The following is a 17,316-nucleotide window of genomic DNA, read 5'->3' on the forward strand; positions in this document are numbered from 1 at the left end:
CCAGAGAGCTGCCTGGAAACTCTGTAACCCGGCCCCAGGCTTAGTAGGCCCCCAGACCTTAACCCAACCGACTCCATGATGGGAAGTGCCACCCAGGCTGTAAAACTCGGCAAGCAGACAGTACCACCTGCCAAAAATAAGAACAAAGAAATAATCCACCAGAGTCCATCGTTCTAGGAAAGTCTCCAACTGGACTAACCTTGCTTTTCGGCTTCCGAAGTCCCGCTTCTGGCTAACTGTTCTTGTTAACTGAAGTATGTCAACCCAGAACATGGTTTTTGTGCTTAAAGCTCACCTGAGAAAGGCTCAGGTCTACACTGGGTGTTCGGGATCCCAGTGTAGTCACAGGCCGGCTAATAAAGACCCATGTCTGATCAGTCTTCTCTGATTATTACACACACACACACACACACACACACACACACACACACACCCACCCCCTATCCCCCCACCCCCTCACCAGAAGACACAGAACTGCAGCTGGGCTGAGGGCGCCTTGCTCTCTGCCCTTCCTCTTGGTTTCTCTTTCGGATTTGTTTGTTTGTTTTTAAGACAAGGGTGTCACTATGTTCTTTGACCAGCCTCCAACTCACAGAGATCCACCTGCTTCTGCCTCCCAAGTTCTGGGATTAAAGACAGGCATGCACCACCATGCTAGGCCATTTTGTTTTGGAGACAGGCTGTCATGTAGCCCGGGACAGACCTGAGATCCTGATCTTCCTGCCTCTGCCTCCCAAATGCTGAGGGTTTACAAGTATGTGTAATCCTGCCTGGCTTCCTTCCTCCCCCTTCCCTCTCTATGATGGTGCCATTTCCCCTGCCTGGAATGGCCAGCTCTTGCTTTTTTTTGAGACAGGATCTTGTTATGTAGACTAGGCTGGCTTCCAACTTGCAGCAACACAACAGGCCTCCCATTTCTGTTTCTCAAGTCCTGGGACTACACCCCACTGACACACACACACACACACACACACACACACACACACACACACCACCCCCACCCCTTCTTCTACAGCTGATCTTTCATTGACACCTCCAGGTTTCCAGAAAGACTTTCCTGGCTGGTGGAGGCCTGAGGACAAGGCTCTGACACTCCCTGTTCTAACTCCTTGTTCCAACCTCCTTTCAGTTCCACAGGGTTCAGCTTTTAATTCAGCTCTCCTCCTTCTGCTGGAGTTCAGAGGTCTAGGAGCTAGAGAAACTTTCCTTCAACTCTTCACGGCTTGCTGGGAATGTAGCTCATTGGTAGAGTACTCACCGAGCACTCATGAAATCCTGGGTTTGATCCACAGCATCGCATCAAACAAGCAAGGTGGCACATGCCTATAATACCACGGTATCAGGTCTGGAAGACCAGAAGTTCAGAAGTTCAAAGTCATCCTTGGCTACATAAAAATAAAAAAAAAAAAAAAAAAAAAACAAAGAAAGAAAGAAGAAAAACAAGCCAGGCAGTGGTGGCACACGCCTTTAATTCCAGCACTCCAGAGGTGGAGGCAGGGAGATCTCTATGAGTTTGAGGCCAGCCTGGTCTACAAAGTGTTCCAGGACAGCCAAAAAAAGAAAACAAAAACAACCAACCAAAAATATTTTTTTTTTCAGTTTCTCAGGCTAATTTAGAAGTTCTGACAGAAAACAAAAACCCTGAGGATGTAGCTGAAGGGACTGTCACCGTCCTTCCCTGTGGACTCTCACTCAGCTCTGCACCTGTGCCCTTTTCCTCCTGATGGCAGGACTGATTGCTAAATATCCGTATGACAAGGGACAACACTACTCCAGGCCCTGGTGGGCTTCCAGAACGGGTCACCCTTATTCCATGAAAACCAAAGCCTGCGATGTGACCATTTCATGGGACTCAGACTGCTCCCCTCAATCAACCGTGGGATGCCAACTTCTCCAGACCCCCCATCCGCCACCCCCCAAGAAGCATTCAGATCATAACCCACCAATGGCCCAATGAAGCGCACTGGCTCAGACAGCCCTGAGCTATTACTTTCTTTTCCTAAAAAATAAAAGTCCCAGGGTTGGGGATTTAGCTCAGTGGTAGAGCGCTTGCCTAGCAAGCACAAGGCCCTGCGTTGGATCCTCAGCTCAAAAAAAAAAAAAAAAAAAAAAAAAAAATCAAAGTCCCTATCAGCCCTTTGAGACACACAGAACTTTCAGATGTGGCCACCTTGAGTAAACCTCTTTTCTCTCTCTGTCCTTCACTTTTCTTTTCTTTCTTTTTTATTTTATTTATTTACTTATTGTTTTTCGAGACAAGGTTTCTCTGTGTAGCTTTGCGCCTTTCCTGGAACTCACTCTGTAGACCAGGCTGGCCTCGAATTCACAGAGATCCGCCTGGCTCTGCCTCCCGAGTGCTGGGATCAAGGGCATGCACCACCACCGCCCGGCTATTTTATTTTATTTTTTTAAGTGAGAGTGGGAGAAGGTTGACACAGGGTTTACTGTGTAGCCCAGACTGATCCCTAATATAAAGTCATCCTCCTGCCTCAGTCTTCCAAGTGTGGGGATTACATACATGTACTACCCCAACCAGCTACACTTATCACTTTAGTTGGTTTATTGAAATAATGTGTCTACTCTGTGGGTATTCCCAGAGTGGGACTTTTGCCAGAAAACTCTAGTAATATACTTAGCACCACTGAAATATTCACTTTTAAATGGTTAAATAACTTTGTATTGTGTGCATTTTTTTTTTTTTTTTTTTGAGACTGGGTCTCAGCATCCCAGGCTGACTTCAGATTCACCTTGTCAGCTGAGGATGATCTTGAACTTCCTGCTCCTCCTCTCTACCTTCTAAGTGCTGGGATTATACACAGGAGTTAAAAACATGCACTTCAACACAATTTTAAAAAATGATTCTATCAGTCATAAGCTATGTTACTTTAGGTCCTGTAACTTTTGTTTGAGACAGGGTCTTGAATTTTGCCCAGACTAGCCTCAACCCCCCCACCTTAGCCTCCCAAGTACGGGAAAAGCATATGCCTGCACCCTGAGCATAGTTTCCTCTGAAAGTTTCCCGGCACCAGGTTTCTCTGTGTAGTCCTTGCTGTTCTGGAACTCAACTTGTAGACCAGGATGGCCTGGAACTCAGAGATCCCCTGCCTCTGCCTCCCGAGTGCTGGGATTAAAGGCGTGGGTCACCACTGCACCGCTAAAAGGTTTTGTTTGTTTGTTTTTTAAGTTAAGGTCTCACCATAGAAGTCCAGGCTGGCTACCAACCTCGTATCTCCATTTCCTAAATGCTGGGACTACAGGCCTGTTCAGGCGAGCTGGAGGGCGAGCAGGCAACCACCTTTTGTCATTTTCTGCTGTTAAAGATCAAAATAAACATGGGTCACCACAGCGGGGCCCCGAAGTGAAAAGTCCTAAGCTGTAAAGTCTTATGTAAATAGGGGTAGCGCAGCTTCTTCCCTCCCTCGGAGCCCTGTCTTCTCTCCTCGCTTGAGGTTAGCGGCTATAAATAGGTAGGAAGCTGTTCTCAAGGCTCCCAGTCCCCTCACTGCCGGAGTTCTCAAACTGCTGGAGTGTTGGAGACCTCACGGCTTCCAGCTGGACAGGCGCTCGAAGGGGAAGCGGCACCTTCCCTTCTGAGCCAGTTTGGGTCCAAATCCCGTGATCTCTACATTTGGAGTTCCTTGATGGCCCAAGCCATCAGGGTATGTCGTATGGAAAGGCTGCAGGTCGACCTTGACTGTCTCCTTTCTTCTCAAGTCTACTACCTTAAGGTCCCAGCCCCATCCCGTCTCTTTCTGGAAGCTGGCTGAAAGAGGGTGTACCCATGTCCTTCCGAGAACACAGTGGCCAGTAGACCCAGAACGTGATGTGTCCCGATTTCCCATAAGCTCCCCAACAGTGGACCAGCTGGTCTTTGCCTCCGGGACAATGCAATGTCAAACTTAAGCAGCAGCCCTCTGGGGACATTCCTCCCCCTGGGTGGTGGTATTTGGAAGAGCGGATATGAAACTCCCTAAGGGGGTAGGTATAAACTCTCAGCATCCGGCCTGGGGCCCGGCATCCTTTTTTCTCCAGATCTATGCTAGGGACCGGGAAGTAGGATGAGGGTGTGAGCCCAGAGGCTACGGATCTAGGACTCCACTAGGACAGGACTTGCTCCACGCGGAGCTGCAGAGCGCCCGCCGCCCGGGACCCGGGTGCCTGGGCAGAATCCCGCCCGCGGGGTCCCACTCGGCCCTGGACCCTAGGGCACAGCCACACCGCTGCACCATTCTCCCCCGGGATCTGCCCCCGCCCTTCGCAGAGGGGTGACCGGACCGACTGAATCACCGGGCGCGCTGGGAAAGACTCGGAGACCGGATTCGGGGTTTCCGGAGAATCCCATAGTCCCCCTCCCAACTCGACCGAGCAGCCTGAGCATTTTTGGTAATGTTTGGGTTGGTGAGCACGGCCGGATGCCCCGCCTCCCGCTCCGCATCCCCCCCTGGGCAGGACCTCGGAGCCCGGGGCTGCAGCAGCGCCTTCCCGCCCCGGGAAGAGATCCTAGGTTCTGCGTAGCAGCCGGCAGGTGGACTGCACCAGGACAGACCCCTAGGGTCAGAGGTGACCAGAGGGCCAGACTGTGGCCTAAGTATTCACAAGGGCTGAGAACAAGGATGGAAGGGCCGTGACCTCTGTCAACAAACCCCATCCACTACCGCTTTGTTGGTTTTAAGGGTTCCTAGTCTCTAGGAAGTATCCAGAGTCGTTCACATTTACTCCCACCCCACCCCACCCCCAACACTACCGCAAGGAAGGGGCCAAGAGAAGAGGCCGAAGCTCCCAGGGGAGTCCTGGAATGTTGGGATCCTGGGAACGGACCCAGCAGTCCATGGGAAAGCCAGGCGGTGGGAATCCCACCATCCAGCCCCCTCCCCAGGATGAACCACCGGATGCTACAGACCCCAGCTCCCCAAGAGCGGGGTTTGGGCCTGTGGAAGTCCCCACCCTAGACTAAGTCCCGAGCAGCCCTAAGGTTCAGTAGGGCAGCTGTGACGCCGACGCCCCTCCTCCACCCTGCTCCAACATAATCCTCCCCTTTGTGTCTCTCACCCCCCCTCCCCCCCTCCCGTGCCTCCCCTCTCTCCGACCCCTGCACAATAGAGCCTTTTGCCGCCTCCAGGGTGGAGATGAACTCACGGTTTTTCCAAGTTTAAAAATAGCTCCTCCCACCACCCCCCCAAAGCCACCATCTCCTTCTCCCATGCTGCTGTTGGTGTGCACCCCAAAACAGCCTGCACCTCCTTCCTCCTGCCCTGGGTCAGGTGCGGAGGACATGAGTGAGACTTCGTGTCCGGCCAGAGTAGAGACGGCTTCCCTCCATTCAATTTCTTCCCCCACATCTTCCACCCACCCCCCAGTATCCGGTTTCCTGGCTTGATGATGTCCTCAACAGCAGTTGACCCCCACCCTCCACCCACCCTGATTTTCACTCTGCACGGTGTCCTCCCAGAGCAGATCCCCTACTCTGCAAAGTCTCCTGCTGACCCTCCAGGATCCTGTTTTCTGGCCAGGCTGGGGGGGGGGGGGAGGTGGTTCCCCAGCCTCTACAGATGCCAAGGTTGCTGCCTACCCCCAAGCTCCTCATCACAGCTGCAAGCATGTCTTTATCCATTTCCTTCCTCGGCCCAGCCCACCCTTCCCAGCAAGGAGGTGGGGCATCCTTGTCTTTTTACCTCCAACTCGACTCTTCCCCACTTTAATAAGGAATGGAAAACCCCAACTACATGGGGAGGCGGTAGCTGACAGGACATAGGATGGGGCCCACTCCCCCACCCAGCCTCAGTGTGCCTCACCATAGTGTGCCACCTCTCACCTTCCTCTTCTGTTCTCATCTGGCTTCACTCCTGGTTTACTGGAAGTCCTGATGCGCTGTTCCCTGGTGTCTTAGACGAGCTGAAGGCCCCACATCCACCCACACTGAGCCCTGTGCTCGCCCTTCTCATTCATGGCTCTTTGAGTCCTCTCCGGGGTCCTGACCCGTCTCTGGTTTGGAATTTCAAAATGCCCCCTTCACAAAAACCATCCCTAAACTGTGTGTCCCTGATCTTTCCCTGCCAGCCTGAGGCTCCGGGCAGCTGCGGCTAACACTGCTGCTGCTTCTTTCATCTTAAAAAGAATTACTATTCTTTTTCCTTTCTAATCTTTAAAAAATACCTTATTGGGCTCTTTTTTGATAAAAACCCGGTACTTGTAAGGCAAGATAAGTGGGGTGTGCTCTCCCGGTGTTGTCCAAACCACTCTTGAACTCAGGCTGGGAGTCTGGAAGTAGCTGACTACAGCTCGGGTATCCGGGTATCCACCGGTCAGCTAATGCTGTCTACCTGGCACATAAATGTGCCGGTATCAGGGTCTTGTGCTTTTGGTTTTTCCTAATAAGCTAACAGCTGCGGGCATCTGTGTCACCAGAAAGATCAAATTCTCAGGACCTGCCCAACTTCAGACAGAGATCATCCTTTGTGGCCCCAAAGTCCAAGCAAGCAGGAGACAGGGCTTTGTGCACCCGACACGGAGTGAGGGTGAAGGCGTTGGCACACTAGGCATTGCCACCGTCCCAATAACTTAGGGGAGGTTCCACCAAAGGCGTCCTGTCCTCAGGGTAGTGCAGAATCCAGGTGAAGGGATGCCTGTCCCCGGAGAGTCTTCAGAGCTCTTCTTTGCAAATGTTAAGGTGGTGTCTTCAAAGCCCTCACAGGAAATGAGACACAGAAACAATGACGAGAGTCCCGGGGCCACTCATCTCTCAGAACCTGTTACTACATGGTCTGGCCCCAGGGGCCAGGTTTCTTAAAGTACAGTACGTTTGTTTGCTTTGGTATGTACACCCGGGAGGGACGGGATGTCACCCTGGGCTCTAATCTTATTTCCCGTCCACGGCAGAAATGACTCCGTCAGCCTCCACCTGGCATCAATCGAAGAGGAAGAATTGACTGTCCTTGGTGGTTAGCTGGCTTTGGATCCAGGCTGCCAGAAAAGAGAACGATACGTTAATGATGTGTGTGTGTGTGTGTGTGCATGCGTGTGTGTGTGTGTGTGTGTGCGTGTGTGTGTGCGTGTGTGTGTGTGTGTGTGTGTGTGTGTGTGCGCGCGCGCGCGCGTGCGCGCGCGCGCGCGCGGTGCAGCACTTAGCCTGTCTTGTCAAACAACATCCTTTAGCCATTGCTGCAGAGAAACATGTTTATCTTCCTATTGTGCTCTGGGCCAGGGGCCGGGGTCCATCACTTCACTCTGGGCGGTAGAGGCAGGACCCTCTTACTGTCTCCCCTCAAGGGCCTAAGCCAGCAGCCTGGCAGGCTTGGCATGGCTCTGGCTGGAGACTAATGGACAGGGAGGAGGGGTCAATGAGACTCTGAAAGATGAGGTTGATGTGGTTTGCCCGTCCTCTGAGTCATCAGAAGGCAACCAGAGCATTCTCTCAAGTCACCTGGCCGTCTCTGGTGCGTGCTGCCTCACCCTCCTCCAAGGCTTCTTGCTGCCTGCAGGGTCACAGACCACTACCCTAAACCCAGACCCCTGCGACTCCCTGGTGAGAGTCTCAGCAGGTGTGAAACCTTTCCTGAAGCTATGGTGCTGGGGTCTTTTTGTGTCTTAGTTTGAGAGTTCAAAAGACTCAGGGAGAACTTGGGGTTTGGACAGGGGAGGGTCCCTAGCTAGCCTCATGCTGTGTAGGAGACTGTTATCAGGGCTCTGCAGCTGATCCATATCTGACTCCTCCAGCCGCTGAGCCACGACCAGCAGTGTGAGAGAGCTGAGGATGGGTACAGCAGTAGGCAGGGACAGCTTTCAAGCATTAAGAGGAACAATAGGTTTCTGGGAGAAAGCTAGGGACTTCCACCTCTATTAATACAATACGTTTCTGGGGGCAAGCTAGGGATTTCCACATCCATTAATACTAACCTTTCCTCATTCAGGGGAGGGGAAACTGGGGTGGAGACCAGGTAGGAAGGCATGCAGAGGGTTGGAACAGAATTATCTGGGCCTGGATGTGGACCGTGGGCTTGTGAATTCAGCCCCTTTCCTCCCTTCTCGAGTGTAAGAGGGTCTTGCAGAAACTTGAATATGAAAGAACAACCTAAAAGGCACGGTTTCCAACCCCCCAGCCCCCCTTGACGGCACCTCTAGGTCTGTGGGACCTGGCACAGTTCTTCCTCCAGGGCTGCCAGGACAGCGGAGACTCTGGAGCTGTGCCAAGCCGGCAGCCGCCGCAGTGAAGCGGTGTTCTAAAAGGCGACCAGGGCCAGCTCCATGCCTCCAAAGCAGGGCAGAGGAGCCTGACCGGGAGGCCCCCATCAGGGACACCGCTCTCCTGTTCCTCTGCCAGAGGGTCCCCGGGGCTACACCCGCTGGTAGTGGCCAAACCCGAGTGAGTGAGCGCTGCTACTGCGTCCAGGACGGCTCTAAGACGACCGGGCCAGCTTCTTCTGCCGCCTCAGCCAGTTATTTGAGCCTCAGGACACCTGTCATTGCTCCCTCAACCTTTCCAAGCCAGGAGGCTGGGAAGCGGGAGTTGGCCTCCAGGCCGGGATCGGGGCGCAGCTCCCAGCCGGCGCACCCGGGCCCGCCCCCTAGGGCGCGGGGCGGGGGCGGGGGGCTGCGCGGGGCGGGGCCGGGCGGCGCCCGGGGTCCCCTCCCCCGCCCCCCTGACGTCAGCCCCCGACGGCCGCGAGCTCCTCACTTGGCTCTCTCCTTCCGTCGGGGAAGCATGGGGCTGCCCAGGCTGGTCTGCGCCTTCTTGCTCGCCGCTTGCTGCTGCTGTCGCCGCGCCACGGGTGAGTTGTGTGTGTGTGTGTGTGTGTGTGTGTGTGTGTGTGTGTGTGTGTGTGTGTCGGGGGATGGGGAGGGGGGGTCGGGGACCGACCCGGGTCTCGCAGGGCCCAGACGTTGGGAGTTGGGGGAGATGTCTTCGACGGAGCCGGAGTGTGCCGGAAATCAGAGCTGGCAGCAAGGCAGAGGCTCTGCACCCAGGCGGGCGCTTCTAGACCGAGTCCCCGATTCCCAGGCGCTCCGCGTGCGTGCAAGTTCTTTGCCGCGGGTTTGCAGCCTAGGTTCTAGAGTATTCTGGTAACGGACCCAGCCAGGAGGCTGCAGCGGCGAGCGGGAAGGGGTGGGGCCGAGCCTCTGCAGGATTCTGGGGCCGGCCTCCCGCAGGTGCTTGCTCTGGGTGCCCGGGCAGAGAGGCGCGGCTGGGGCGCATCCCCAACCCGTGCATCCCGTGCCCGCCTGTTGCTGGAAAAGGCTGTTTCCCTTGCTGGAGGGGGGCGCCGACCCCTCCCCCTCCGCCTGGGCCTCACGCCAGCTTGGAGGTGAGCGAGGGAGGAGGGCCGGTGGCTTCTGCTCCGGCTGGGCGTTGGCAAGGGCAGTGGCGGGTGGTGTGGGTCGCCTCGTGCCTCCCGGTTTGACGGGATCACAGGGGTACAGACGACGAGTGGAGTTCTACAATAGAAACAGCTTCTGTTAGAGACTAGAGTCCGATGAAGAGTGCCTGGGCACCTCGGAGCTTTTTTTTTTTTTTTTTTTTTTTGAGCCATCTCTAGACAGGCGCTCCTGGGTCCGGGCTTCCCTGGCATGGCCTGCAGCGGTGTTGGCGTGTTATTCTTGGCTCCTTATCCCGTCCCAGCCACTGGTCGGGCTGGGGAAGGGGAGGGCTGGGCATTACCCACTTCTCTGGCCTCTTGCCCAGTGCCAGCCTTGTCCCTGGGGTACTACTCCAGTCTAGTGCCTCCCAGTCTGACCTTATTTCTGGGGAAAGGGCTAAGCCAGCTAGGCAGCTGCAGCGCAGCAAACCCAGCCTCACTCTGCCCTGCGCTTCTGGCTCTCAGAAAACAGATTCCAAGGTTCCTGCTCTTGGTTGAAGACCACCCTACCTGCCCTCCAGTCTGGAAGCCACACAATCTAGGCATCCTAGTGTCCAGCCAGATTGTGTCCAGTGACATCACCTTCTCAAAGGGCTGGCAGCATGCTGGCACCACTGACGTCACTCCTGCCCACTCTTTGGTTCTTGGCCTAACCCCTGGGGGAGATTCTGACCCCTCTATACTTGGATGGGGTCTTCAGATTGTATTGCAGTGTTCCTTGACATGCTGCTTCAGGAGTATGAACCGTAGCCTCTGGCCCGGCTCACCGTGTCTTCCGGAGGATTTGGGGGGCAGAGGGTAGAATAGTGACGTCTTCCCTGGGGAGGTGGGGACACAAAGGGGCCTGTTGTGCCCCAGCCTGGCACATGCCTTGCATTCTCATAGTCTGAGCTCACCAGGACTAGGAAGGGGCCCAGGAGCAAAGGGGCCTTCCTCTTGGCCCATAGCCCATGTTCCCCTTATCGGTCTCTCCGCCAGTTTCTTTTAAGCAGTACCCCACAGTCACTCTATGTTCCAGTCCATATTCCACTGGGAGAGAACTGACCCAGGTTGGGGTGAGGGTACGGTGACCTTAAAGGTAGAGAGAGGACAGGGCCCTTTCCAGACCCTTAGAGAGTAGAACCGCTGCAGTGAGCCAGGAGAGGAGAGGGGACAGGACAGGATGGAGCAGTTGGAGCTGACAAGGCTGCTGGGCGTGCTCCTCCCCTTGCCCAGGTGTGCCAGGAGAGGAAAAACAACCTGCACTCACACCAGAACCCGTGGAGGTGGAAGTGGGCAGCACAGCGCTTCTCAAGTGTGGCCCCTCGCATTCCTCTGGCAACTTCAGCCATGTGGACTGGTTTTTGGTGAGTGCCTGGGCTTTGAAGGGCGGGCCGCAGTAGGTGGGAAGCGCTGTCCCTCAGGTGGGTAGCTCATCTCTCTGCTCCTTGCCCTCAGATTCACAAGGAGAGGCAGATACCCATTTTCCGTGTGCGCCAGGGCCAGGGCCAGAGTGAATCTGGGGAATATGAGCACCGCCTTAGCCTCCAGGACTCAGGGGCTACTCTGGCCCTGAGTCAAGTCACTCCCCACGACGAGCGGATGTTCCTGTGTAAGAGCAAGCGGCCACGGCTCCCGGATCACTACATTGAGCTTCAAGTCTACAGTGAGTGCCCCTTCATTCCTGCCTTCAGGGTAGTGTGGACCAGGTAAAGATGAGTTTCCACGTCTCTGTTCATTTCCCTTCTGTCGTAGAAGCTCCGGAAGAGCCTACCATCCAGGCCAGTGTCGTGGGCATCCATGTGGACAGGCAAGAGCTTAGGGAGGTGAGATGCTGCAGGTCAAGTGATGGTGAACGGGGCTAAGCTGGGGCAGAGGGGGTTGTCAGAAGCAAGGAGACTCCCATCCTGTCCTCTTTAGGTTGCTACCTGTGTGGGGAGGAATGGGTACCCCGTTCCTCAAGTCATCTGGTACAAGAATGGTCGGCCCCTGCAAGAGGAGGAGAACCGTGAGTAGCCCCTTACTACTTAGGCTCTGGAGGACCACCTAGCATGTTCTTTTAGAAATTTTATTGAAACAAACAGAAGAACCATACAGGTGATGTTGAATAATTCAGACTGTAGGCTCAGTTAAGAGCACTGGTTGCGTTTGGAGAGGACCCAGGCCAGTTCTCAGCATCCACATGACAGCTCACAACCATCCACAAGTCCAGTTCCAGGGAATCTGATGGCTTCTTTTGACCTCCAAGGGCAGAAGGCATGCATGCAGTACACACACACACTCATTCAGGCAAAACGTTAATACACATAAAAAATCGTTACAAAAATTCTGTACTTATTTACTTGTATTTTATGTATGAGTGCCTCTGAATGTATACCTGCATGCCAGAAGAGGGCATCAGATCCTATTATAGATAGTTGCTGGGACTCGAACTCAGGACCTCTCAAACAGCAGCCAGTGCTCTTAACCCCTGGGCCATCTCTCCAGCCCCTCCCCCGCCCCCCAAAAAAAGGTTGTTTTTTGTTGTTGTTTTGTTTTTCGAGACAGGGTTTCTCTGGGTAGTTTTGGTGCCTGTTCTGGATCTCGCTCTGTAGACCAGCCTGGCCTTGAACTCACAGAGATCCGCCTGGCTCTGCCTCCCGAGTGCTGGAATTAAAGGCGTGCGCCACCACCACCGCTCGCACAAAAAAAGTTTTTAAAGGATAAAATTTAGGCTATAAACAAGCTAGGAATTTCTTTCTGGTCAACTCCTCCCAGAAGTGACTGTTATTTTCTTTCATTCCTATTTCTGTGTCTATCACAAGTAAATGTTTGCTACAGTGTAGAGATTTTCATGTGGTGTTTTGAGACAGGAACCCATGCAACTCAGGCTGGCTTTTAAAACTGGTGATGCTCTACCTGTCTCCCAAGTGCTGGGATTCTATGCATGTACCACCACTCCTGGCTCAAGGCTTACATTTTGTATGGTTTTGGTTTGGCTTGGTTTTTCAAGACAGAGTTTCTCTGTGTAATAGTCTTGGCTGTCGTGGAACTCGCTTTGTAGACCAGGCTGGCCTTAAATTCACAGAGATCTGCCTGCTTCTGCCTCTTGAGTGCTGAGATTAAAGGTGTGTGCCACCCCCGCCTGGCAAGGCTTGTGCTTTTTACTGTCTCAACCAGGGGTGATTTTTGCATACATACCACTCTGGGGGATACTTGGCAGTGTCTGGGGGCATTAGTGGGTGTCACAAACACAGAGGCTGCTATTGGCATCTGGTAGGTAGAGGTAAAAAAAAATATAGCTCAGCATCCTAAAATGCACAAGGTGGCCCCACCACAAAGAATTAATTCTGGTCCAAAACATCAATAGTGCTGACCTGAAGAAGCCCTGACCTTAGTGGTAATTTGGGAACACATCCCTTTTTGTAATATTTCCAGGCCAGTCTGTTCAGATGGAGCCCATTTTGCTTCCTGTTGTCGTACTGAATATAATGCGGTTGTTACCATTCTCCTGATAGCACTTAATGTCTCAATTTTTCATCACTTTGGACTTGTGCTTTGGATTCTGAGGCTTGAACCTAAAGTCTTACACATGCTAAGAACATGCTCTACCACGAAGCCTTTGGCCTAACTCCATTTTCCTTTGTCTCTGGGGTGATCCTGGCACACATCCTTGTGTATGTGCTAAAGTGTAAATGCCTTTTTAGGGTAGACAGCAAGCAGTAAAAGTGCTGGGTTGAAGGGTTACCAGTTTGTATTTGGCCATGGGCCTCTCTCTCTCCCTTAGATATCTCCCTGCTGATCCCCAGGAGTAGCTTACGGGAGGGGTGCTGAGGCCAAGCCTTGCTTCCCCCCCTGCCCAGGTGTTCAGATCCAGTCGTCCCAGACTGTGGAGTCCAGTGGCTTGTACACCCTGCAGAGTGTTCTGAATGCACAGCTAGTCAAGGAAGACAAAGATGCCCAGTTTTACTGCGAACTCAGCTACCGGCTCCCCAGTGGGAACCGCATGAAGGAGTCTAAGGAGGTCACTGTCCCTGTCTTCTGTAAGTGTTGACTAGCTCTTCTGGTTTTGGGGGGTGGACCTGCTGGAACTTCTGCTGGTCCCTCTGCATCAAATTCAGGGCCAATTCTTGGGCTGAGAGTCTTCCACTTTGTCTGCACAGACCCTGCAGAAAAAGTGTGGATGGAGGTAGAGCCCATGGGACTGCTGAAGGAAGGAGATCATGTGAAAATCCGATGTCTGACTGACGGCAACCCTCAACCCCACTTCACCATCAACAAGCAGGTTCGGAGGGCTCCGTGCTGGGTGCATGGAGGGTGCACAAGGGTACAGGCAAAGAGGCAGACCCAGCAGCCGGAGGGCATCGGCTCACCCTCGCCCTTTTGTGCTCTCCCAGAACTCCAACACTGGGGAGATGGAGGAGGAGGCCACTGATGAAAATGGTATCCTGTTCCTGGAGCCTGCCCAGAAGCAACATAGTGGGCTCTACCAGTGTCACAGCCTGGACTTGGAAACTATGGCCCTCCTATCAAGTGACCCCCAGGAGCTGCTAGTGAACTGTGAGGCACTAGGATGGAGGTTCAGCCTGAGGCAGCGGGGAACTGGTGGTCCTGCCCAGGCTGACACTGTTGCTATGCCTCCAGATGTGTCTGATGTCCGAGTGAATCCAGCCGCCCCTGAAGCCCAGGAAGGCGATAGCCTCACACTGACCTGTGAGGCAGAGAGTAACCAGGACCTTGAGTTCAAGTGGCTGAGAGACAAGGTACCTGGATGGCTTTTGGGACTGTGGGCAAGAGCTTGCTTCTTCTCAGATCCCCTGACCCATCTCTCACCCCTAGACAGGCCAGCTACTGGGAAAGGGACCTGTTCTCCAGCTAAACAACTTGAAACGGGAAGCAGGGGGACGTTATCTCTGCATGGCATCTGTTCCTAATGTTCCTGGCTTGAACCGTACCCAGCTGGTCAGCGTGGGCATTTTTGGTGAGGCCCTTTGTATAGTGTTCAGGTCACCAGAGTTGGGTGCTTTTGAGCTGTTGGAGGTCAAAAAAGTTCGCTGGCACCCTGAGAACTGTGGTGGGAAGTAGAAGCAGGGTATTTGGGGGCCTAATCCTTTCCTCCCCCAAGGGTCCCCGTGGATGGTATTAAAGGAGAGGAAGGTGTGGGTACAAGAGAATGCAGTACTGAATCTATCTTGTGAGGCTTCAGGACATCCTCAGCCCCACCATCTCCTGGAATGTCAATGGCTCGGTGAGAAGGCTTGATTTATCTTCCCCATTCTCTTAATCCCTGCCTAGGCTTTGAGGCCATGGCCGGAGATCCTCCCACTCTGTAAGTTGCCCATTTACTTCCAGGCAACTGAATGGAACCCAGATCCACAGACAGTAGTGAGCACCCTGAATGTCCTTGTGACCCCCCGGAGCTGCTGGAGACAGGTGCAGAATGTACAGCCTCCAACTCCCTGGGCTTAAATACCACCAATATCATCCTCAAGCTGGGTGAGAGCTGCCTCCCTGCAGAGGACCCGCAGGGGCATGCCCAGGCACGGGCATTAACGTGCGCTTCTACTAAACCCCCCCCCCCCTCTGCCTCCTAGTCACTTTAACCACCCTCACACCTGACTTCAGCCAAACCACTGGCCTCAGCACCTCCACAGTCAGTCCTCACACAAGAGCCAACAGCACCTCCACAGGTAAGCCAGGCCTGGCAAAGAACAGGCCTGTGCCAGGGTGCCCATTCTGCCCTGTCGAGAAACGTAACAGCAGCCCATCTGTCACCCTGGGCTGGATAGGGTGGGGCAGCAACAGCAGTGTGGCGGCCTGGGGCAGGGAGTGACTACAAGTGTCTTTGTCGGACAGAGAAAAAGCTGCCGCCGCCAGAGAGTCAAAGGTGTCGTCATTGTGGCTGTGATCGTGTGTATCTTGGTCCTTGCTGTACTGGGCGCTACCCTCTATTTCTTCTACAAGAAGGGCAAACTGCCATGTGGACGCTCAGGAAAACAAGAGATGTAAGCCAGGCTCATGGCCCCTCCTCCCTCCCCATTTTCGGCTGCCCAGCTTGCTACCTCCTAGGGGGCCTCCCCTGCCTACCTAGTGCCCACTTACCCTTGAGAGCAGAAACTGGACCTTTTTTTTACTGCCCACTGCCCAACTTCCATCAACCACATCTCCTTGCATTCTCCCTTCCTGAGCTGGCCCCGGAGTCCATAGGGTATCCATCCCACAAGGCCCTCCCCTTCCCTTGGCCCCAAGTTGCCAACCTCTCACCTCCCTCCTCCCAGCACGCTGCCCCCGACTCGTAAGAGTGAATTTGTAGTTGAAGTTAAGTCAGATAAGCTCCCAGAAGAGATGGCTCTCCTACAGGGCGGCAGCGGCGGTGACAAGAGGGCTCCAGGAGACCAGGTAGGAGGCAGCTCCTGAGGCCAGGGCCTGACCCCACCCCCTTCAGGAACTGGGGGAAGTGGGCTAATGGTACCTGTTCCCACACACTAACTCTTTCTGTCCTTCCTCCTTGGTTAGAGATGGGGAGCAGGCCCATCCTGCCTTCAATTACTGACACTGGCAGGCCAGGCGAGTGGTGGAGGGACCCTGGAGAGACAGAGAAGCCCCACCTTACCTTCTCTAAAAGTGTAGTATCTCTCCTACTGCAGACTCAGCTGGGGGACTTCTGTCTCTTCTCGTCCCTCCCCACTTCTGCTGGTCGCCTCAAGGCTGCTGCAGATTCACCAGCTCTGCTCCCCGCCCTCCTGGTGCTCAGGCTGTGAACCTGCCTGTTCCTCATGTTCTGGTTCCTTCTCTCTACCCATTCTCAGGGAGAGAAATACATCGATCTGAGGCATTAGCTGACTCACCAAAGTTTCCTGCTCCCTGCTCAGTCTTCACCCCAAGCTAAAGCCTCCAGAGGGACAGCAGGGAAGACCCCTACTCAGGTCCCCTACAGACCAGGTCCAGAGAGCCGAGAGTTGGGACAAGAGCCATTTGGAAGATCTCATTTGGCCACGGAGGCCTGGTTTTGGAGACCAAGTCCTCCTCTGTGTCCACTGAGTGATGCTTATCCCAAGTGACTGGGGGCCTCAGTCTCCCAGGAGTGGGGAGGGTTATTTTATTTTTATTTTTTTTCATTTTTCGAGACAGGGTTTCTCTGTGTAGGCTTGGTGCCTGTCCTGGATCTCATTCTGTAGACCAGGCTGGCCTTGAACTCACACAGATCTGCCTGTCTCTGCCTCCTGAGTGCTGGGATTAAAGGCATGCTCCTCCACCACCTGGCTATTTTTTTTTTCCTTTTCCCTCACACAGCCAGTGGTTGCAGATCCATCTCCTGACATCAGCTGAGTGGGCTTGCCCTCTGAGCAGGTGTTCTCTCCTCACAGGCTGTCTTTGTGCTAGTTGTATCATGTGATCCGGGACCTGGGCATGTGGTCACATACACTGTTCACACTGGTCCTTCAGAGAACCCCACAGTCCAGAGGCAGCTGCAGCACTGCTTCTGGACTTTCCTGCCTGCTGCTCTTTCAGGGTCTTTTGGGATATTTTTCCTTTGGGCAGAAGTCAGGGATTGGTGGTAATCCTTCAGACATATCCCTGAGTAAGGAAGCACTGTTCTGTTTGTTGTGTGTTTTGGAGTGAAGACTACTTACTGAGCCCAAGCTTCCTGCATTCCCTCGGTGGATAATGGGAGACTGAAAGATAAGAGATGGGACAGAGAGGAGGTCTACTGTTCATGGGGATTAAGCTTAGAGGTATATTAGTACCAAATTTCTACATGGGAGCTTATGGGTCCAGATCTGAAGAGTCCAAGTGGGAGAATGGTACTTAGAAATGAAAACTTGGCCTGGCAAGAGCTTTTGGGGGTATGTGTGCATCTGTGAGTGTGTGTGTGTGTACATACATACATACATACATACATATATATATATATGGTTTTGTCTGTAAATTTGCAAATGTTTCCTTTTATATGTTATGTATGTTAGAAAAATAAAGTGTTATTGTCCCAAAAGCATGATGCTGCTTT

General features: G+C 53.6%; 1 protein-coding gene and 1 long non-coding RNA gene across 4 annotated transcripts; one reads left to right on the top strand and one right to left on the bottom strand.

Moving 5' to 3' along the window:
* Window positions 1-2,733: 2,733 nt before the first annotated feature.
* On the bottom strand, window positions 2,734-8,785 carry LOC128122328 (uncharacterized). Of its 3 annotated transcripts, none has more exons than XR_008222408.1 (3): window positions 8,672-8,785; window positions 5,813-6,960; window positions 2,734-3,311 (listed from the first exon to the last, which is right to left on the bottom strand). It is a non-coding gene; the product is annotated as an uncharacterized LOC128122328 (long non-coding RNA). The 3 variants fall into 3 exon arrangements; XR_008222406.1 differs by lacking the exon at window positions 8,672-8,785 and adding an exon at window positions 8,113-8,588; XR_008222407.1 differs by lacking the exons at window positions 2,734-3,311; window positions 8,672-8,785 and adding an exon at window positions 8,113-8,588 and having other exon boundaries at window positions 5,680-6,960.
* Mcam (melanoma cell adhesion molecule) lies at window positions 8,630-17,304 on the top strand. Its single transcript, XM_052757795.1, is given in 19 exon segments — window positions 8,630-8,765; window positions 10,566-10,696; window positions 10,788-10,995; window positions 11,085-11,155; window positions 11,250-11,337; window positions 13,172-13,351; window positions 13,472-13,593; window positions 13,706-13,868; window positions 13,953-14,071; window positions 14,148-14,289; window positions 14,434-14,525; window positions 14,527-14,556; window positions 14,661-14,720; window positions 14,723-14,804; window positions 14,903-14,998; window positions 15,165-15,190; window positions 15,192-15,313; window positions 15,587-15,707; window positions 16,118-17,304. Coding segments are annotated over 19 exon segments (1,950 nt in total). The 5' UTR covers window positions 8,630-8,698; the 3' UTR covers window positions 16,148-17,304.
* Window positions 17,305-17,316: the final 12 nt, after the last annotated feature.

This window comes from Peromyscus californicus, unplaced genomic scaffold (genome assembly GCF_007827085.1).
Source record: "Peromyscus californicus insignis strain IS unplaced genomic scaffold, ASM782708v3 Scaffold_11__1_contigs__length_118956290, whole genome shotgun sequence".
Classification (NCBI taxonomy): domain Eukaryota; kingdom Metazoa; phylum Chordata; class Mammalia; order Rodentia; family Cricetidae; genus Peromyscus; species Peromyscus californicus.